This window comes from Crocuta crocuta, unplaced genomic scaffold (assembly GCF_008692635.1).
Source record: "Crocuta crocuta isolate KB4526 unplaced genomic scaffold, BGI_CrCroc_1.0 scaffold275, whole genome shotgun sequence".
NCBI classification, from domain to species: Eukaryota; Metazoa; Chordata; class Mammalia; order Carnivora; family Hyaenidae; genus Crocuta; species Crocuta crocuta.
This window is the reverse complement of record NW_027530497.1, coordinates 349,311-365,929: the sequence shown is the minus strand read 5'-3', so window position 1 is coordinate 365,929 and position 16,619 is coordinate 349,311. Positions and strand designations below refer to the sequence as shown.

Here is a 16,619-nt window from a genome sequence, read left to right as displayed (position 1 = left end):
CTCATTACTGCTTTTATAAATAAGAAGTCTCTTCGTTTTTAAATATCAGCAAGTAATTCTTACATTTTTGAAAGCTTGCTGTAGCCCAAATAGATCACATCTGTCAGCAGGATTTGGTCACAGACCACCAACCACTGCCTCTAATCTAGACCAGCTCTCAGATCTTCCCGGAGCCTCCCTGAAATGGAGAGCCAGTGGGGCAGAGTGGAGGCAGAGCCCACTGCTTTCAGTCATCCCACCAACCTGTCCTGAGTGACGCCCATTCAGGGTTGAGTCATGGATGCAGTGTGGCCGGGAGAGAGCAACTGTTCTGGGCCACTGGCCCTCTTCTTCCCTCCGACCCGAAGATGTGAGCTGGTCTCAGGCCAGTCCTCTTCAACGTGTGGTGTTCAGGACAGTGGGTATCATGGTTGATGGGTTTGGACGTGAACTCATCCCCTTGGAAAGGGGCCACCACTGGATAAATCCTGCCCCAATTTACATGAGCCCGGGTGAAGTTGTCGCTGCCTGGGTCTTGGGGAACCGCCTGTGCATCGCCATCCACATGGGTGGAGAAGGTTCCTTTTACCAGGCAGGCCCAGTGCTCTCGAGATGCTGGGCCGTGTCACAGGAGACGCGTCTCCAGCCTGCCGGCTCATTAATTAACAGGGAGCAGCATAACTCCCAAGTGCCCCGCATGTTTGTGCTGGCCAGGCAGCCCTTTTCCTGAGAAATGGGATTTAGGATCACATGGCCTCTTAAGACTTGTCAAGAGCAGTCAGAGCTAGATGGTGTGCCTGGTTTCTGTTCACCTGGGGCTTTGCCCGCTGAGCAGGTAGGTCAGCATGAGGCATGTACCAGGCTGCACTTAGGAGTTCTTTTTATTTCTGTTATCTCAGGGAATTAAAAATCCTTCACCTTTAATAAAAAATTTTTTCTTGATGAGGGTCAGCCCTCCCTGGCTTCTTCCCAGCAGCAAAGTACTCTTTCAGCTCCTAGTTTGTATTTTGCTTGTGCACTTGAAAAGCTGTGATAAACAAAGCCATGTGCAGTAGCTCATGCTGGAGCTACTCTGGCTCGAGCACATCGGGCCAAAAATGAGAGAAGAGCAATGTGTGAACTGGGGTGTGGTTTGGATGGTGCTTGACAGGCTTGGGCAGTGGAGCGACCTCTTCCGGACCTGAGGCAATGTGAGTGTGCTCTCAAAGAGTGACACCCCCACTCCGACCCCACAAGAAACTTTCCTCCTTCCTTTCTCCCTTCCAACCCCCACCTCTTCCACCTCGGTTTCTCTCTCTTCTCCCCTTCCCTCCCTCTCATCCCATCTCTTCTTCCAACTATTGGCTCATGAGACTATTTTGACAATAGATTGGAGAAAAAAAAAAAGACATGGAGGCATTTGTCTAGATGGCGATGTATAAGCATTGGAGGTTCTGTAAATATTACAGCAGTCACTGTGGATGTTTGTGTAAACCATCTGGGCGGTGGGCCAGGGAGCGGGGGAGTCACGAGAGCACCGAGCTTGGAGTCGGGTGGAAGTTCTGGCCTCCCGTCCCCAGCCATGAAACGACCAAGCTGGACTGTGCAATTAGAGCTTCTGGGAGTCTGACTTTGCAAGCAGCAGGTGGCAGAGTGGTTGCCAGGTGCCCTTGGAAACCGCCAGGGGTCATATTCTCTGTGTGCAATTATTTATGTGGGATGGGAGGTATCTCTGCAGCCGACCCGTCCTGTTCCCTTTTGGTTGCCACATTCTGACAAATAGCAAAACCTTTACAGGACAGTCATTGTGGGCCTTCAGTTCCCTAGCTCATGACAAAATTACAGGAGGGCAAACTGGTTTGCACCCACAGGAGAACTCTGGCACTGGTGACATGTCTGCCACTTACTGGTCAGGGTTCATTCTGCTTTCTCACCTTCTCACAGGTGAGACTACTATTCTCCAGCAGTCTTGGAAGAGGCAGTCCAAGCAGAGGGGTGCCCAAGGAGGGGGGATTAAGGAAGGTCTCCTTGGGGACTTTATCTGTACTTAGGGCCAGCCTCGAAGGGTGGATGCAACTCCAGCAGGTAGCGAAGGGGCTGGGGAAATAGCTGGTGGAGCAAGCCCAGAGGATGCACCAGGGTGGGTAGGAGGAGATGGGTAGTTGGGGTTTGGGCCAATTATGGAGGGCTTGAGGAAGGACCCTCGGAGGGGTGACCTGGCCACAAAGCTGCCGTGAGAGTCCAAGAAGTCAGAGCAGCACCCCCGAAGCAGTGGGAGGAGATGAGCAGTGGGCCTAGTGCTTCCACACCCCCGTTTCCACTCCTCTCCATGCAGTGGGCTCAGGTCGGGGTGGATGTGTCCCACCATGCAGACAAGATCAGGGCCTTCCTCCTGGGTCTCTGGCTAGATGCAGATTTGAACCAGAGCCTGGCATTCCAGAAACTTTTCCTTTGACCCCTCTTCTCAGTTAGATTGTATAGCCCTTATCCCCATCCCTAGCACCTGGTAACCAGGTTCTTCCCTGATTGGTGAGTGAGGAGCCTTTTTTCTGCCAAGGGCAGAAACCTCAGCAAAACCATAAAGTTTAAAAAGTTTAAAAAAAAAATGAGGAGGGAGACCAGCAGGGTTTTGCCCTTAATAAGAAAAATAGTAAATATTTGCCTGCTTGTTAAATTAAGACTACACTCTTGTAGCTTCGCCTTGCTTTGCACACAGGGCACATGGTACGCACGTTATAGGTGCTGAGACAGGACAGACTGGCAGAACAGACTGGCTGGCTGAGGGACCTGATACTTCATATAATTAAAGCAGTCCATTTTGGCATGCTGTTCTGGGCTAAAAGAAGAAGAAAGGCAAAGAGATTATGTGAAAAAATAAAGATGGGGAAGGGGGTGAGGGGGAGGTGCAGGGAGGCAGGACAAGGCCTTAAGGGAGCTTCAAAATAGAAAACTCAGGAGAAAGAGGCAAGGGGCCAGGGAAGGCCCCCAGGCTCTGCCTCAAGTTGGTTCTTTTAAATTGGTCTGGTTCCAACTTGTCGACACGATTTATTGCCACAAAGCAAGTTATTACTGCCTTTAAAACTCTGATGAACCCTTGCACATCTTAGTTCTTCCATCAAATTGTCAGGGCTCCTACCCCAAGGGGACGGGAGCTGTCAGGCCTGCGCTGCGCCACTTTCTGGAGATGCGCGGGGAGCAGGCGGGGGTGGTCCTAGTCCTGGCCTGGACCCCCCTCCTGCTGGAGAGTCTGTGGTCCTTGTCACACTCTGGTCACAGCAGCACTGGCAACTTTGACGTATGGAGCACCCGCTCCGCCAGGCCTCGTGACAGTTATTGGACGGGGTTGTTTCTAATCCTTGAAACAGGACTGTGATGCGTATTCATACTCACATTTTACAGATGAGGGAGTTAAAGCTCAGGACACTGTTGTGCTGAAAGCCACGCACCTGGGGAGTGGCAGGACGTGATCAGACCAGGCCCGGTGGGCTGTGGAGCAGTGCTCTCTCTCTGCCCTTCAGAAACCGCAGGAGGTGGGGAAAGTGCGCTGATAGGAGCCGCTGCATCTCTGGCTCACATGTAAATCCCTGACACCACCTTAGATGGCTGTGAGACCCTTGGACAGAATATCCTGCCCCCACAAGGACAGGAGAGTAGAGATGCTCGTATTGAACAGGGCTGTGTGGCTTTCTTCTTATTTTAGATTCTTTAAAATTCTAATGGAATCCATCAGAAAGAAGAACAGTAAAGGCTCAGCTTTCAGAAGTGTCAACACTCGGAGAGCTACCCAGCGGGATCTAGACAACACTGGGGACTCAGAGAGGAACCGGGTGAGTATGTCCCCCAGGGACCCCTCTAGGGACCCAACACAGGCAGGGTCCCAGGCTGGGAAGCTCATAGGGTGGCTGTTGGCTTAACCTTCTCCCCTGGAAAAGCTCTGGGGTTGTTTTCAGCAAGGCTCGAGCCCCTTCCTGGTTTTGTCCCATCTTTCCCTACACCTCACCACTTACCTGCTGTGCTCACAGGGTCATGGGGGAGTGCCAGACAGCACGTCTGGTTGGCATTGGGTGAAGGCTCAGGGTCATCTATCTGTCTGTTCTCAAGGACTATTCTGTAAGTGATTTTTATCCTGAGGACAGGCTGAAAGTATTGGTACCCACTGGGCTTTTTACTTCTTTTTCTGGTTTCATGTTGCTCTACCTTTGTCTTCCCTGGGCCAGATGAACTGAGGCCCACAGAGTACTAGTAGGAGTTAGAAGAGGCATTTGAGGGAGGAAAGTTGGGCTGCCATAATAAAAAAGGAAAGAGTCAGGGAAAAACCATTAGGGGCAAAATAGTCCAGGAATGGTGATACCTCATCTGCAAGGAAACCCAGGGGTAGTGTGGGGGCAGGTCCCCTACTGTCCTCTGAGCCAACAGCAGCTTTTAGGGCTATGTAGCAATAGCTATGCCAATGCAGTCAGCCTGTTTGGGGGTTGGGGGGTCACAGTGATGACTTAGTACTGCCTTAGGATAGACCAGAGAGAATGCTAGGCCTCTGGCCCAGGAGGTCTACCACTTGGCTAACTCAAGCACAGATGGGTATGGGTGGTCTTTGAAAGGCTACTCCGTTGATCCTTAAGTCACCCAGAAAATTCTAAGAAACTAGGAGCCAAGGTCAGAAGAGAAAAGTACAAATGTTTGGTTTTCAAAATACTTAATAGTTCACCAAGAGACTCTTGTCTCCTCATCTCCACCTAGAACAAAAATATTTAGAACAATATTGTATACCATTTTCTTTTAATGACTTGGAAAGCCTGATCCCTTTTCTGAATTTTTTTTTTAAATGCAAGGTTTTACAGATGGTACACGTGAAAATGAAACTTGAAGAGAAGGAGATAGGGAGTGCGGGGCTAGCCCAGAGCAGGGACTGGATGGACAGGGTGGCTGGGTGGCAGGGGAGGTAGATAGATGGGTGATTGGGAGGGTGGCAGGTGGAGGTATAATGAATCGATGCATAGATAGGCAGGTGGGTGGCTGGGTGGCTGAGCGAGCTGAAAAGGAGGATGAATGGGTAGATAGATGGATTCACCAGACACTCTGTATTGGAGCCAGTCTCTTTTCCTCCTTGTGCCCAAACCACAGGGAGAGCAGGAGGGTGATGAGGAAGAGGAAGGGCACATTGTGGACGCCGAAGCTGAGGAAGGAGACGCTGATGCCTCTGATGCCAAGCGCAAGAAGAAGCAAGAGGAGGAGGTGAGGCGACTGGCCGAGGTGCAGGGGCTGTGGTCACAGCCGTCCTGTGTCACCCCTGCAGGATTTTGGCTCGCCACGTATGCTCACACCTTTGTTACCCTGCTGGAACCCATTAGGAACCTTGAGGCAAATCTGGCCTGCTCAGCACACTTGTCGGTGGAGAAGACGAGGTTCACAGGGCAGGATTGGGCAGGGGCCATCCCAAGGCTGTCCTTCGGCTCTGGATGGAGTCAGATTCAGGGGCCCAGAGGCTTTTGTAAGGAGCTTAAGTCAGGCTGCCTCTTGTTTTTTATAGTGAAAATATACCAAAACCAGTCTTGCCGTGACCGCTGCTGGGACAAAGGGCAGTTTAGACGGGCTGAGGAAATTGACGGACAAGAGAGGGCCCAAGGAGGGCGGAAGAGTGTTGGGGGTGGGGACTGAGAGGCCGCCATTCCCAGGGGAAGGGCCAACAGGAGAGAGGAGGAGGCAGTGCGAGCCAGGTGGGGTAGAGGCCCGGTGGGCCTCTGCAGGGCCACCTGTTCTGCCGCCAGAGACCAGTGACACAGACTGTACTCTGTCCCCTGCCAGGTCGATTATGAGAGCGAGGAGGAGGAGGCTGAGGAGGAGAACGACGACGAGGACATGCAGGAGGAAGGGCATGGCCCCGGGGAAGGTGCTGCCAAGGCCCAGGAGCAGGATGAAGAGATGGGCTCGGGCCCTGAGGAGGACTCGGCCCCTAACGCCCCCCTCGCACAGCCCCGGAAATCCACCCGCAGCCAGGAGCCCCAGGGAGCCGAGGCCGTGGAGCGCCGTGTGCAGGCCGTGCGCGAGTCCCACCCGTTCATAGAGGACTACCAGTACGACACTGAGGAGAGCCTGTGGTGCCAGGTCAGCGCCCACTGCCCAGCTCGTCTGCACGGGTGGCGTGTGGGGCTGGTGGCAGTCGGTTGCAATCTCCTTATGATCTCAGACCCCTTAAATGATCTGGTGACTGCCGTGGACCCTCTGCCTCTCAAATCACTGCCCCACACGCCTGACTCAGAGCCCTAGTGGGTCCGTTCTTTCAGATTCAAGAACAGTGTGTGTATGAGGGTCTGATGGGCCAAGCCCTGGCGGCACTTCTAAGCAGCCCCCCTCATTTCATCTTCGTACTACCGAGTGAATGGATGTCAGGGCTGCGGAGACAAGCAGGAGCGCGCTGCTTCCCCTCTCCCGTGGGCTGTGGTCTCCCAGCTGCGGGGTGCGCCGTCCCCTCCAAGGCTGGTGGTCAGGATGCCTACACTCTTACACGTGGGCTGATGTTTTTGTCCTTTGCTTTGATCTAGTCCAGTGGCTCCCAGGCGGCAATGTAGATAAGAGTCATTGAGCAGGTTACACCCAAAACAAGTGTGACACTTTTTGGTGATCGAAAGGCTATCGAGGGTACTATTGAGCAGACACGATTTTCACCAGCATCTGTGAAGGTGTCACTCCACTGCTGAACCCTTCACCTGGGTGACTGGAAAGGGCTGCTCTGCACGGTCGGTTAAGGCCCCCTGTGTGTGCCTGTACAGACCCACCCAGCCTGCCCCACCAGGGCTGCCTGCCCCTAGCCAAGGTGTTTACTACGTGAGCTTTGAAGGCATCACCCAGGGAGCCAGTCGGGGGGCCTCTGCCTACTCCTCTGGGCCTGGGGCGGCCCCTCCCCTGACGCAACCCTCCCTCCTCTTGCAGGTGACAGTCAAGCTCCCTCTGATGAAGATTAACTTTGACATGAGCTCCCTGGTAGTGTCCTTGGCCCAGGGTGCTGTCGTCTATGCGACCAAGGGCATCACGAGGTGCCTCCTGAATGCAACCACCAACAAGAAGAACGAGAAGGAGCTGGTGTTAAACACAGAGGGAATCAACCTGCCGGAGCTGTTCAAGTATGCCGAGGTGTGCACCCCTCTCTGGGTTGTCTGCTGGCCGGGACCAGGTCCTCACTCTGTCTCAGGCTGGCCAGGGGAGGCGAGGCTGCAGCCACGTTACCCGGGGCCTCGTCTTGGGATGCCCCATGCACGTTAGTCTCGTTACGACTTGCAAGAACTTTATCTAACCCAAGCTTTCTTGGACTAATTTGGCTCTAAATTTTTTTTCCTTGAAATTGATACGTCCCCAGTATAGGTTTGTGAGATACAGTTTGTGAAGTTGCTGGCCCAGGAGCTGCCCATTTTACCTGGTAAAGGTGGCCCTGGGAGCAGAGGTGGCCCAGACCAGCCTGCCAGTGCCTGGTGCCGGCAGAGGCCTGTGTGCTGTGCCCCGCCTGCTCCACCAGCAGGTCTGTCGTCCTTCTGAGCTGTTTGTTCATTTTTCTGCCTCATAGTGTCTCCCAGAACCTTCTGAGAGGCTCTCAACCCCTGGGCACAAGTGTTTCCCCAGAGAATACTGAGGTGCCGGGACCTCTGTAGCCCACCGCCCTCCCCATGCGCACCCAGCTGACAAAGCTCTCCCTACCTGGAGCACTTCTCCTCCAGCAGCTGCCTTGCAGAGGCCCCTGCTCCCTGGAGCCTTTCCCCGGTTGCCTCCCAGGGACAGGTTAGGGTGGGCCCGTACCTCCTGAGAGCCAGCCATCAAAAGGGCAAACTCCGTCATGCTCAGGGGGTTTGTTTCAACAAGACCAAGGTCTCCACAGTCTCCTATGGGGAGGAGCTGCCCTAGTACAGAGCCATCTCGGGCCCCTGACGAGCTGGGCCCCCGTGGAGCTGCCCTGCACTGCCCTGGGTGCCCTGTGGAGGGGTCTAAGTGTCTCTGCTGGAGAATGTCCCTCGCCTACCACAGGAAGCCTCCATCCTAGGGGACAGGTCTGTCTGTTAAATAAACAAATAAAAAATCTTTTTTCTGGCCAACCTGCAGCTCTGCCTCACTCTCTCCTTTCGCTACTCATGGGCCATCTTTCAATCACTTTGTCGTCGGCTCTGCTTGACTACCGGGTGGGGAGCGAGCTTAGCCAGGGTGGATCATGCCCGCAGAAGGGAGCAGAGGGCCAGGTCCCTGTACTCAGTCTCTCCCCCCTTTCCTAGGTTCTGGACTTACGCCGCCTCTATTCCAATGACATCCACGCCATGGCCAGCACGTACGGCATCGAGGCCGCACTGCGGGTGATCGAGAAGGAGATCAAGGATGTGTTTGCCGTGTACGGTAAGAGGAGCCACAGACAGCACTCAGAAGATCCCAGCAAGTCAGGCCAGCTCTGTACGGGACCAAAACATGGGTACAGTGAGCGTGTGGCCTGTGGGAGACCCTGAGAGTGACCAGGGAGAGGAAGTTTCAGTACCATCACTGGGGCCTCCCTACTGGTTTCTCCCCTGGCCTCTGAAGAAGCCCCTGTCTGATGAATGGGCCCAGCCTGCCTACCTTCAGGGGTTTGGGTCCCAAGTAAAACTATGCTGTGAGGTTCTCGTGTCCTGCAAGTCTGGAGTCTGTTTCCTGGGCTACTGGACAGAAGTGGAGAGTGGGCTGGGCTGATGTGGCCTGGAATGAGGGTAGGGGGCTGCCCAGCTGAGGTTAGGGGTTAAGTTGCCGAGTGAGTAGGTGATTGAGCTGAAAGTGGAGCCCTGGGGTCTGACATCTGAGCTTATGTCCTGGCTTGTGTCAGGTGACGTTGCCCCAACTGTCCCCTTGTCATCGTATAATCCTTCCTGATGTTGTTGCCAATGTGACAGGCATTGAGGTCGATCCCCGCCATCTCTCCCTGGTCGCCGACTATATGTGCTTCGAGGGCGTGTACAAGCCGTTGAATCGCTTTGGGATCCGGTCCAACTCCTCCCCTCTGCAGCAAATGACATTTGAAACCAGCTTCCAGTTTCTGAAGCAGGCCACCATGATGGGTCAGTGCATGGGCAAGTGCCCTTGGCCTTCCCTCTCCTAAATCAGCTCTGGGCCAATAGGCTTGTCCCTCGGGCACCTTTCCACACACCTTCCACACAAGTGAGATGCTGGAATCCCACTGTGGAAGCAGCTGGGGAGGGTGGGCAGTAGCTGGGAAGTCTGTGTCTGCCTTTTGAAGGAAAAGGAGAAAGGCCTTCCTCTTTCTACAAGCAGTGCTCTCTTGCATAACCTCATCAGCCTCTAGGACTCAGCCTCGTGCTGGCCTCTGAGGTGGCCCATCTTCTCAGCCACCCACCCCACCCAGTCCTCTTACATCACCCCCAACTTCTCCCTCAACCACCTAATGAGCTCTTGTGTTTCCCAGGATCACATGATGAGCTGAGGTCCCCTTCAGCCTGCATCGTGGTTGGGAAAGTCGTCAGAGGCGGGACAGGCCTGTTCGAGCTCAAGCAGCCCCTGAGATAGTGGCCACCACAGCACCATCTGCCTGGCTCAGGACGGCCAGGAGGACCAAGGTGAGGGCCTGACCTGCCACTCACTTGAGAGGCCTGAGGACAGAGCCCAAGATGGTTCAAAGTGACCATGTAGGGCACAGCAGGGATGTGGGGGGTCCGAAAAGCAGCCGGCCTTTGTGCTCGACCAGCCTCACCTGGAAAGCGGCAGCCTTCCTTGTCCTTGCCTTTCCCCATCTCACACCATGAATGAGGTTCACCAAGTGGCCAGGCCTTCCTCTGTGTGCCACCTCTGGAGCAAGGAGGTGACGTGCTGTTGCTGTGAGCAGCCAGTGACTGCAAGGAGGTTTCCCGAGGGCTCTGGCAGAGCGGGAACCTGGAGCCTGCTGCCCCATGGCCTGCCCCTCCCAGCTGCACCGGTTCCTAGGGGCACAGGTCCCATATAGTCTACCCACAATCCTTTGCCTGGGCCACGCCCACACCTCTGCCCACCCAACCTCTATACCCGGGGCAGCGCCCCAGCAGCTCAGCCCCACACGTAGAGCCCCAAGTCGCCAGCCGAGCTGTTTGGACAAGTTGCCTGGCTTATCTTTCCTGGCACTGCTCTCAGCCCATCGTGGAGGCCTGCATCCCTCTCTGCGGGCCCTGCTTCATCTGGGCCGTCCAGCCCCACCCCCACCCGACCTCTGGCACCACAGCAGGGGGCCCTGGCATGAACAGAAAAGTCAGAGGACTTGTACAAAGACTTTGTAAACCCAGAGGCTGTTTCTATTTTTGTCTAATGTTATTCCAACTCAGGCTGAGTAATAAACATCACTGGAACTAGCTATTGGGAGGAGAAAAAAAAATTTTTTTAAAGACTTGGGGTTTTTTGTTTTTTCCCTTGGTTTGTGGTTTCTACATTTGTGATTTGAGAGCCCAGGACTGGGATTTCTCAGCGCAGTCCCATCTTGGTCCCTTCTGTTCTTGTCAGAGGATGTGGGGGAGAGCTCAGCCCCTGCTGTGTCCCCCTTTCCCGAGCCAGCTTCTGGCCCCACGACCAGAAGAGTGGAAGCTAGTGGGAAGGACCTTTGTGTGTTGGGTGGGAAGGGAGGCCTTATCGGGGAGCTCCTCCAGACACGTGATGGGTCTGGCCTTTGCCTCCTATGCCCACGCTGGGGAACATGGCAGAAGTGGTTTACTAGGGCTTGGGTACAAAGGAATCAGCACCGCTTCTGAGGGACACAGGAAGAACGGCCACAGTGGGATCCTGTGCCACAGGTTAAGGCGTGTGTTCTCAGGGGTGTGGGCCGATTCACTACTTGATGGTTTCCACTCATGCTAGAATTGTGGGAGAGGGTCCTCAGGCGGTCACAAGGTAACCTGCTGGACAAGCAAGCGCATGGTCGCATGGCCCCATACCTCGGCTTAAAGCGAGTAAGTTCTGTGCTCAGTCCCAACCAGGCGCTGAATGTACGAAAGGGAAAGAGCCAGCCCGGAATGTAGCCAGGGCATGGACCATGCACACTGAAGTTAGACTTTTTTTTTTTTTAAGTTTTTTTTAATGTTTTATTTATTTCTGAGAGAGAGAAAGACAGCGTGAGCAGGGGAGGGTCAGAGAGAGAGGGAGACACAGAATCTGAAGCAGGCTCCAGGCTCTGAGCTAGCTATCAGCACAGAGCTCGATGCAGGGCTCGAACCCAGGAACCGTGAGATCATGACCTGAGCTGACGTTGGACACTTAACTGACTGAGCCACCCAGGCACCCCTGAAGTTAGACTCTTCACTTGTCTTGGGAGGTGAGGTGATAGTCCCCTGCCCATCCTTCCATGCATTTCCTGGACACCTGTGTTTCCCATGTGTTTCTTTCCCAGGATACACCTGCTTTGTAAGCAGACATTCCAGAGCTTGCACGTCATGGTGTGCCAGGAATCCTCTGGCTCCCCTTAGGGCATCACACACTCCCTGCTTCTGTCGGAAGCCTCCTTGGGGGCCCTTCTTTGCCATTTAAGATGGCGTATTCTTTTGCGCTGGAGGAGAGAGGGCGCAAGTGAGCAAGTAGCAGAGAGAGAGAATCCCATGAGGGGCAGAGAGAGAGAAAAGTGAGGCTCACCCAAAGTGTGGCTCGAGCTCACAGACATCATGACCTGAGCTGAGATTAAGAGTCGGACACTTAACCAGGTGCCCCTAGGGTGGTGCATTCTTGAGAAAATTCTGTGTATTGTAAATGCTCTGAGGGCACTCTTGTTTTTTTGGAAAGCAGCACAAGTAGGCCCGGCCCACATTTGATGAAGAGAATAGATCACGGTACATAATCAATCAAAGTGGAATGGAGAGTGATTGGCAGGGTTCACAAACTTCATGGAAGCTGTTGAAATCTTGGAAGACTCTGAGGTGCTAGAGCCAGCCACTGCTCTTGGATGTCGCCCCGCTTCACCCCTTCCTGTGTCCACATCCTGTCCACTTGCTTATAACTTCACTTCTTTTTAACCTTTCTTCTTTGGGTTGTCATAGAAAACACTACCAGCATTCTCACAAGTACCCCCCGTGAGTCTTTGACATTTTCTGTCTGAATCAGGAAGAAAATTGAGGGGTAGGTGAAGCACCTCATCCCATTCCCAGCCTAGATCTTAGTCCTTTCTCTCCATGGTCCTCATCCCAAAATATACGTACAAAACATAGGTGGGCCCCTCCTAGGCCTCACTGCTCTGTCAGGATTCTTTTAACCCGTAACTCTGATAAACCACTTCCCAGAAAGGTTGTCTCCTTCATGTGCGCCCCTCCCAGACAAAGGCTCTGGGTTGTTTTAATCTTGGTAAAGTAACATAAAAATTTCCCTCTTAACCATTTTTAATTATGTAGTTCAGTGGCATTAAGTGATTAACATTGTTAAGTTACCAGCACCATCCACCATCCACACAGGGCTTCCTCTTGGCAAAACTAAAACTCTGTCACCCTTAAACATGGACTCCCTATTCCTCTGGTGACCACTTGCCCCTCACAGCCACCGTTCTACTTGCTATGTTTGACTAGTACCTCATATAAGTGCATGGTACAGTATTTGCCCTTTTGTGGTTGGCTTATTTGACTTACCATAATGTCGTCTGTGTTGTAGCATGTGTCCGAACTTCCTTCCTTTTTAATGCTGAATAATAACATTTCGCTGTATGTATATCTTGTTTTTCCATTCACCCATCAGTGGATACTTGGATTGCTTCTGCCTTTTGGCTCTTGTAAATAACGCTGCTATGAACATAGATGTAGAAGTCTCCTAGAGTTCTTGCTTCTAGTTTTAGGGTTTAGACCCAGAAGAGGAATTGTCGGATCATATGGCAGTTCTATTTTTAAGGTTTTGAGAAGCTGCCATACTATTTTCCACAGCGTCTGTACCATTTTACATTCCCACCAACAGCTCACAAGAGTTCTGACTTCTCCACACCCCTGCTGATATGTTATTTCCTCTTCTGTTATATATAGTAGCTGTTGTGACCCGATCTAATCAGATGTTGCAGGACGCCTGGGTGCCTCGTCTGTTAGGCGTCCAACTCTTGATTTCGGCTCGGGTCATGATCTGAAAGTCATGAGATCAAGCCCCGCACTGGATTCTGCACTGGGCATGGAGCCTGCTTGGGATTCTCTCTCTCCCTCTCCCCTGCCTGTGCAAGTGTGTGCACGTGTGCACTCTAAATCAGTCAGTCAGATGTTGGGGCCCTTAGGTGGTCTGCATCCACACAGACTTAAGTTAACACTTAAGTGTTTCTCTGTTGCTTGCCAATCTTAAAATTTTTAGTTTATGATTGAATTGGGGGCTTTAGGAGTCTAGAAAATACTCCTGAAATAGGAAAGACTGGTCCGTAAGCCCAGTTAGGTGACAAGTCTTTCAGACTTCTGAATGGGGCAGGGTGGGTAGGGCAGTCACCGCGGTTCAGGTGGAATTGCTGGGCCCTCCACAGGTCTCCCAACCACAGTGCAATTTTCTCTCCCCTGCCTCGTTTACATGGGGTTCTTCAACCACAGCCACCAGAATAGCTACAGTCAAAAATTTTAAATTATTAACACCATCAAGCACACCTTTTTGCCTGGGTCTATTTAGAACAGAGGTTCTCAATTCTGCACATTCAGACCATGTGGGAAGCTTATTTTTTTCTTCTTCTGATAATTTATTTAAATCCATGTCAGTCAACAGGTAATGTAGTATCAGGGGTAGAACACCTGGGAGACTTTGTAAAAACTGATTCCAGGGCGCTCTCACAGAGATTCTGTTTTCATGAGTCCTGGAGGGTGGCCTGCACATTGGAAGATCTCCAGGAAGAGTCTGAATTGCAGCAGGTTGAGAGCAACTGACTTAGAATTAAGCCCTATATTGCAAGTCACAGTCATTCACTTTCTGTGTCATTACTTCTCAGTGAGTGAGTCACTGATGCCAAGTTTCACCACTTAGATCTTAAGATCTGATCCCTGCCCTCAAAAAGTAGGAGGGTGTGTGAGATAAAGCAGTCATAGAGCCATGGTAGATGTCCGCAATGATAGAGTGGAGGCCAAAGGATGCCTCACTCTGTTCTACTTGGGGTTCAGCACAGAAAAGGCGTGATGCTTCCAGGCAGAAAGCAAGAGGCCCACAGTGGTCTCCCAGCCCAGCACATTATGGAGGCTGCTTGTTCAACTTAGAAGTTCCTGCTGGCAACACACCTGCAGGGGCACAGGAGGAGGGGACACTTGCCCAGCAAGTCTTTCCTAGAAGAAATTCCGTGAGAAGTTGCCATGTGGAACTCAAGCCCTTCAGTGAAGACTATACCCCAAGCTCTAAGCAGCATGCCCTCCTCACTCCATGATGGTAATCCGGGAGCTCCATTCAGTCCAGAACTCCGTATAGCTCTGGTCTGTTCCCAGGCCCGGTGAAAGGCCACAACCCCGTGACAGGGAGCAGGGCTGAGCTCCACCCCCCGCTCACCTGGGCTGCTCAGGTGACTCCCCTCGAGCAAGGCTAGGAATGAAGGCCTGGAAGACACGTGCCAACGTAAATATCCTGACCGTGTCCCTCCGCCTCCCCAAGCCTGGAAATAGATAACCTTTTGTCATCCGCATTAAATACTTTCTCCCCAGAGTGAAATGAACGAGATCCTACAGGCCCAGAGTTTAGTGCAGAACCCACACTGTGGTTAAGCAAGTTAGCTGCAGGCCACACTGGACCATGCTCACCCCTAGATTTTAGTTGGGGCAGCTGGAGTATCTTCTGAGGTACATAGATTGAAAGGGGGACTAAGGTCCATCAACGGACGAATGGATCAAGAAGATGTGGTTTATCTATACCATGGAATACTACATGGCAATGAGAAAGAATGAAATCTGGCCATGTGTAGCAACATGGATGGACCTTGAGGGTATTATGCTTAGTGAAATAAGTCAGGCAGAGAAGGACAGATACCATATGTTTGCACGTATAGGAGGATTAGGAGGAACTTAACTGAGGACCATGGGGGAGAAGAAGGGGGGAAATGGTGGGGGAAAGGGAGAGAGGCAAACCATGAGAGACTCTTGAATGCTGACAAAAACTGAGGACTGATGGATGTGGGGGGGAGGAGGGATGGGCATGGAGGAGGGCACTTGTGGGGATGAGCACTGAGTGTTATGTGGAAACTAATTTGACAATAAACTTTGTAAAAAAAAAAGGGGGGGTGACTAAGAAGAAGAAGTAGACCCATGACCGTCTCCACAGTGCTGGAGGGACCGCGGTAACAAAATTCCCATAAGTCGGGAGCAGTGCACAGAGAGCCCGGGGCTCCTACATAGCGTCTCTGGCCCCGTTACAGCCCCGTTACAGGTGTGGAGATCTCCTTCACCATGAAGAACTAAGAACCCCAATCTGTGACCCAAATAAAAGTAGAAGTACATTTTGAAGAGTTTGAGAAAACATCATGAGGGCCTCACCTGTTGTGCATTACCAGAGGGACTCTCAGAACCTCGAGGCTGACGCTTCGCTGCAGAGGACTTCTGTTAGTATCTCCCCTGACTCCCTGCACTTGGTGTCCCAGGCCCCATTGCGTGGTTGAAGAAGTAGATTTAGAAAATGTGAAAGCAGTGCCCTCGAGGCAGATCCACTCCTGACGAAGATGCCTGGGGCTGATGTCCTTCTTGGAGCTGCATCTTTACACAGTGCACCTCCTGGCATTTTCATCAGGTTCTGATGGCACAGGTGACAAGTCTTAGATTCCATTATCAGGCAGGTTAGTGATCTCCCTGAAAACAAATAGGGGCCCTGAGAAATGAGGCCCAGGTTAGGGAAGGGAGGAAAAGGCCCACACAAGTCTGGTGGACGAGCCCATGGGAAGGTGGACTGTAGGCTTCACCATGGGTCACGAGTGAGACACTAGGACTTTGGAGCAAGTCTAACGAAGGGGCAAATCTAACGGCTTGGCCATCTAAGGGCTGAGGGCTGGCTGCTCCCAAGTGGCCCCAGGACTTCTGCCTCTGCTCACTGCACTTCCCAGCTCGCTTTCCAATCCTGTCTCTGAAGGCCTAGTCTGGGCGAGCGCCTTGGGGCCAGGCTCATGGGCCTGGCACAGCACTCTATCAGCTGTCTGTCCCAGTGTCCTGCTGCCTGGGGACCACCCGACCCCAGGGGAAGGCTGTCCCGGCTTTGCACAACGCCCTGGGCTCTTACGGAGCCTGGAAGTTCGCCCTGGCCCATCGCCTGGAACACGGTATTTTCCCTCCGCTGGCGATCTGACTCACTGACTCCTCCACATCCGGTCACACCACAGGCCTGGGGCCCTCAGCAGCCAACAGCCATCTGGTCAGCCTAGCCCAGACCCTGCACTCTAATATTAAGTGTTGGACCAGAAAGGGAGGGAAGAGGCTGGGAGGGGTGGAGGGTCTCGTGTCCGTGGTCCCCAAATGAGCAGCTTTTCCTCTTCCATTTTCTAGAGCAGTCCCAGACCAGCAGTATCAGCATCCCCAAGAACTTGCAGAGATGCAGATTCTTGGACCCCACCCTGGACTTCCAGAATTAGAATCTTTGGAGTGCCCCCCCCACCCCCACCCCAGTGTCTTAATGAGCCCTCTGGGGCTTCTCCGACCTGCCCCAGATTGAGAACCACTGCCCTGGAACTGTCGCCAGGGAGCGTTCTTGCCTCTGCCGTCTTCTTTCTAGCTCCCAGCCGTAGGGCTCTC

General features: G+C 52.8%; 1 protein-coding gene across 1 annotated transcript in view; it reads left to right on the top strand.

Moving 5' to 3' along the window:
- Positions 1-10,297, top strand: part of POLR1A (RNA polymerase I subunit A) — a 74,334-nt gene extending 64,037 nt beyond the window's left edge. The window contains exons 29-35 of the mRNA XM_077766663.1: positions 3,659-3,785; positions 5,080-5,190; positions 5,761-6,060; positions 6,886-7,086; positions 8,211-8,328; positions 8,853-9,017; positions 9,383-10,297. Of these exons, the coding sequence (XP_077622789.1) occupies positions 3,659-3,785; positions 5,080-5,190; positions 5,761-6,060; positions 6,886-7,086; positions 8,211-8,328; positions 8,853-9,017; positions 9,383-9,483 (1,123 nt within the window). The 3' untranslated portion in view covers positions 9,484-10,297. The remainder of the gene's footprint in view (positions 1-3,658; positions 3,786-5,079; positions 5,191-5,760; positions 6,061-6,885; positions 7,087-8,210; positions 8,329-8,852; positions 9,018-9,382) is intronic.
- The last annotated feature ends 6,322 nt before the right edge of the window (positions 10,298-16,619 follow it).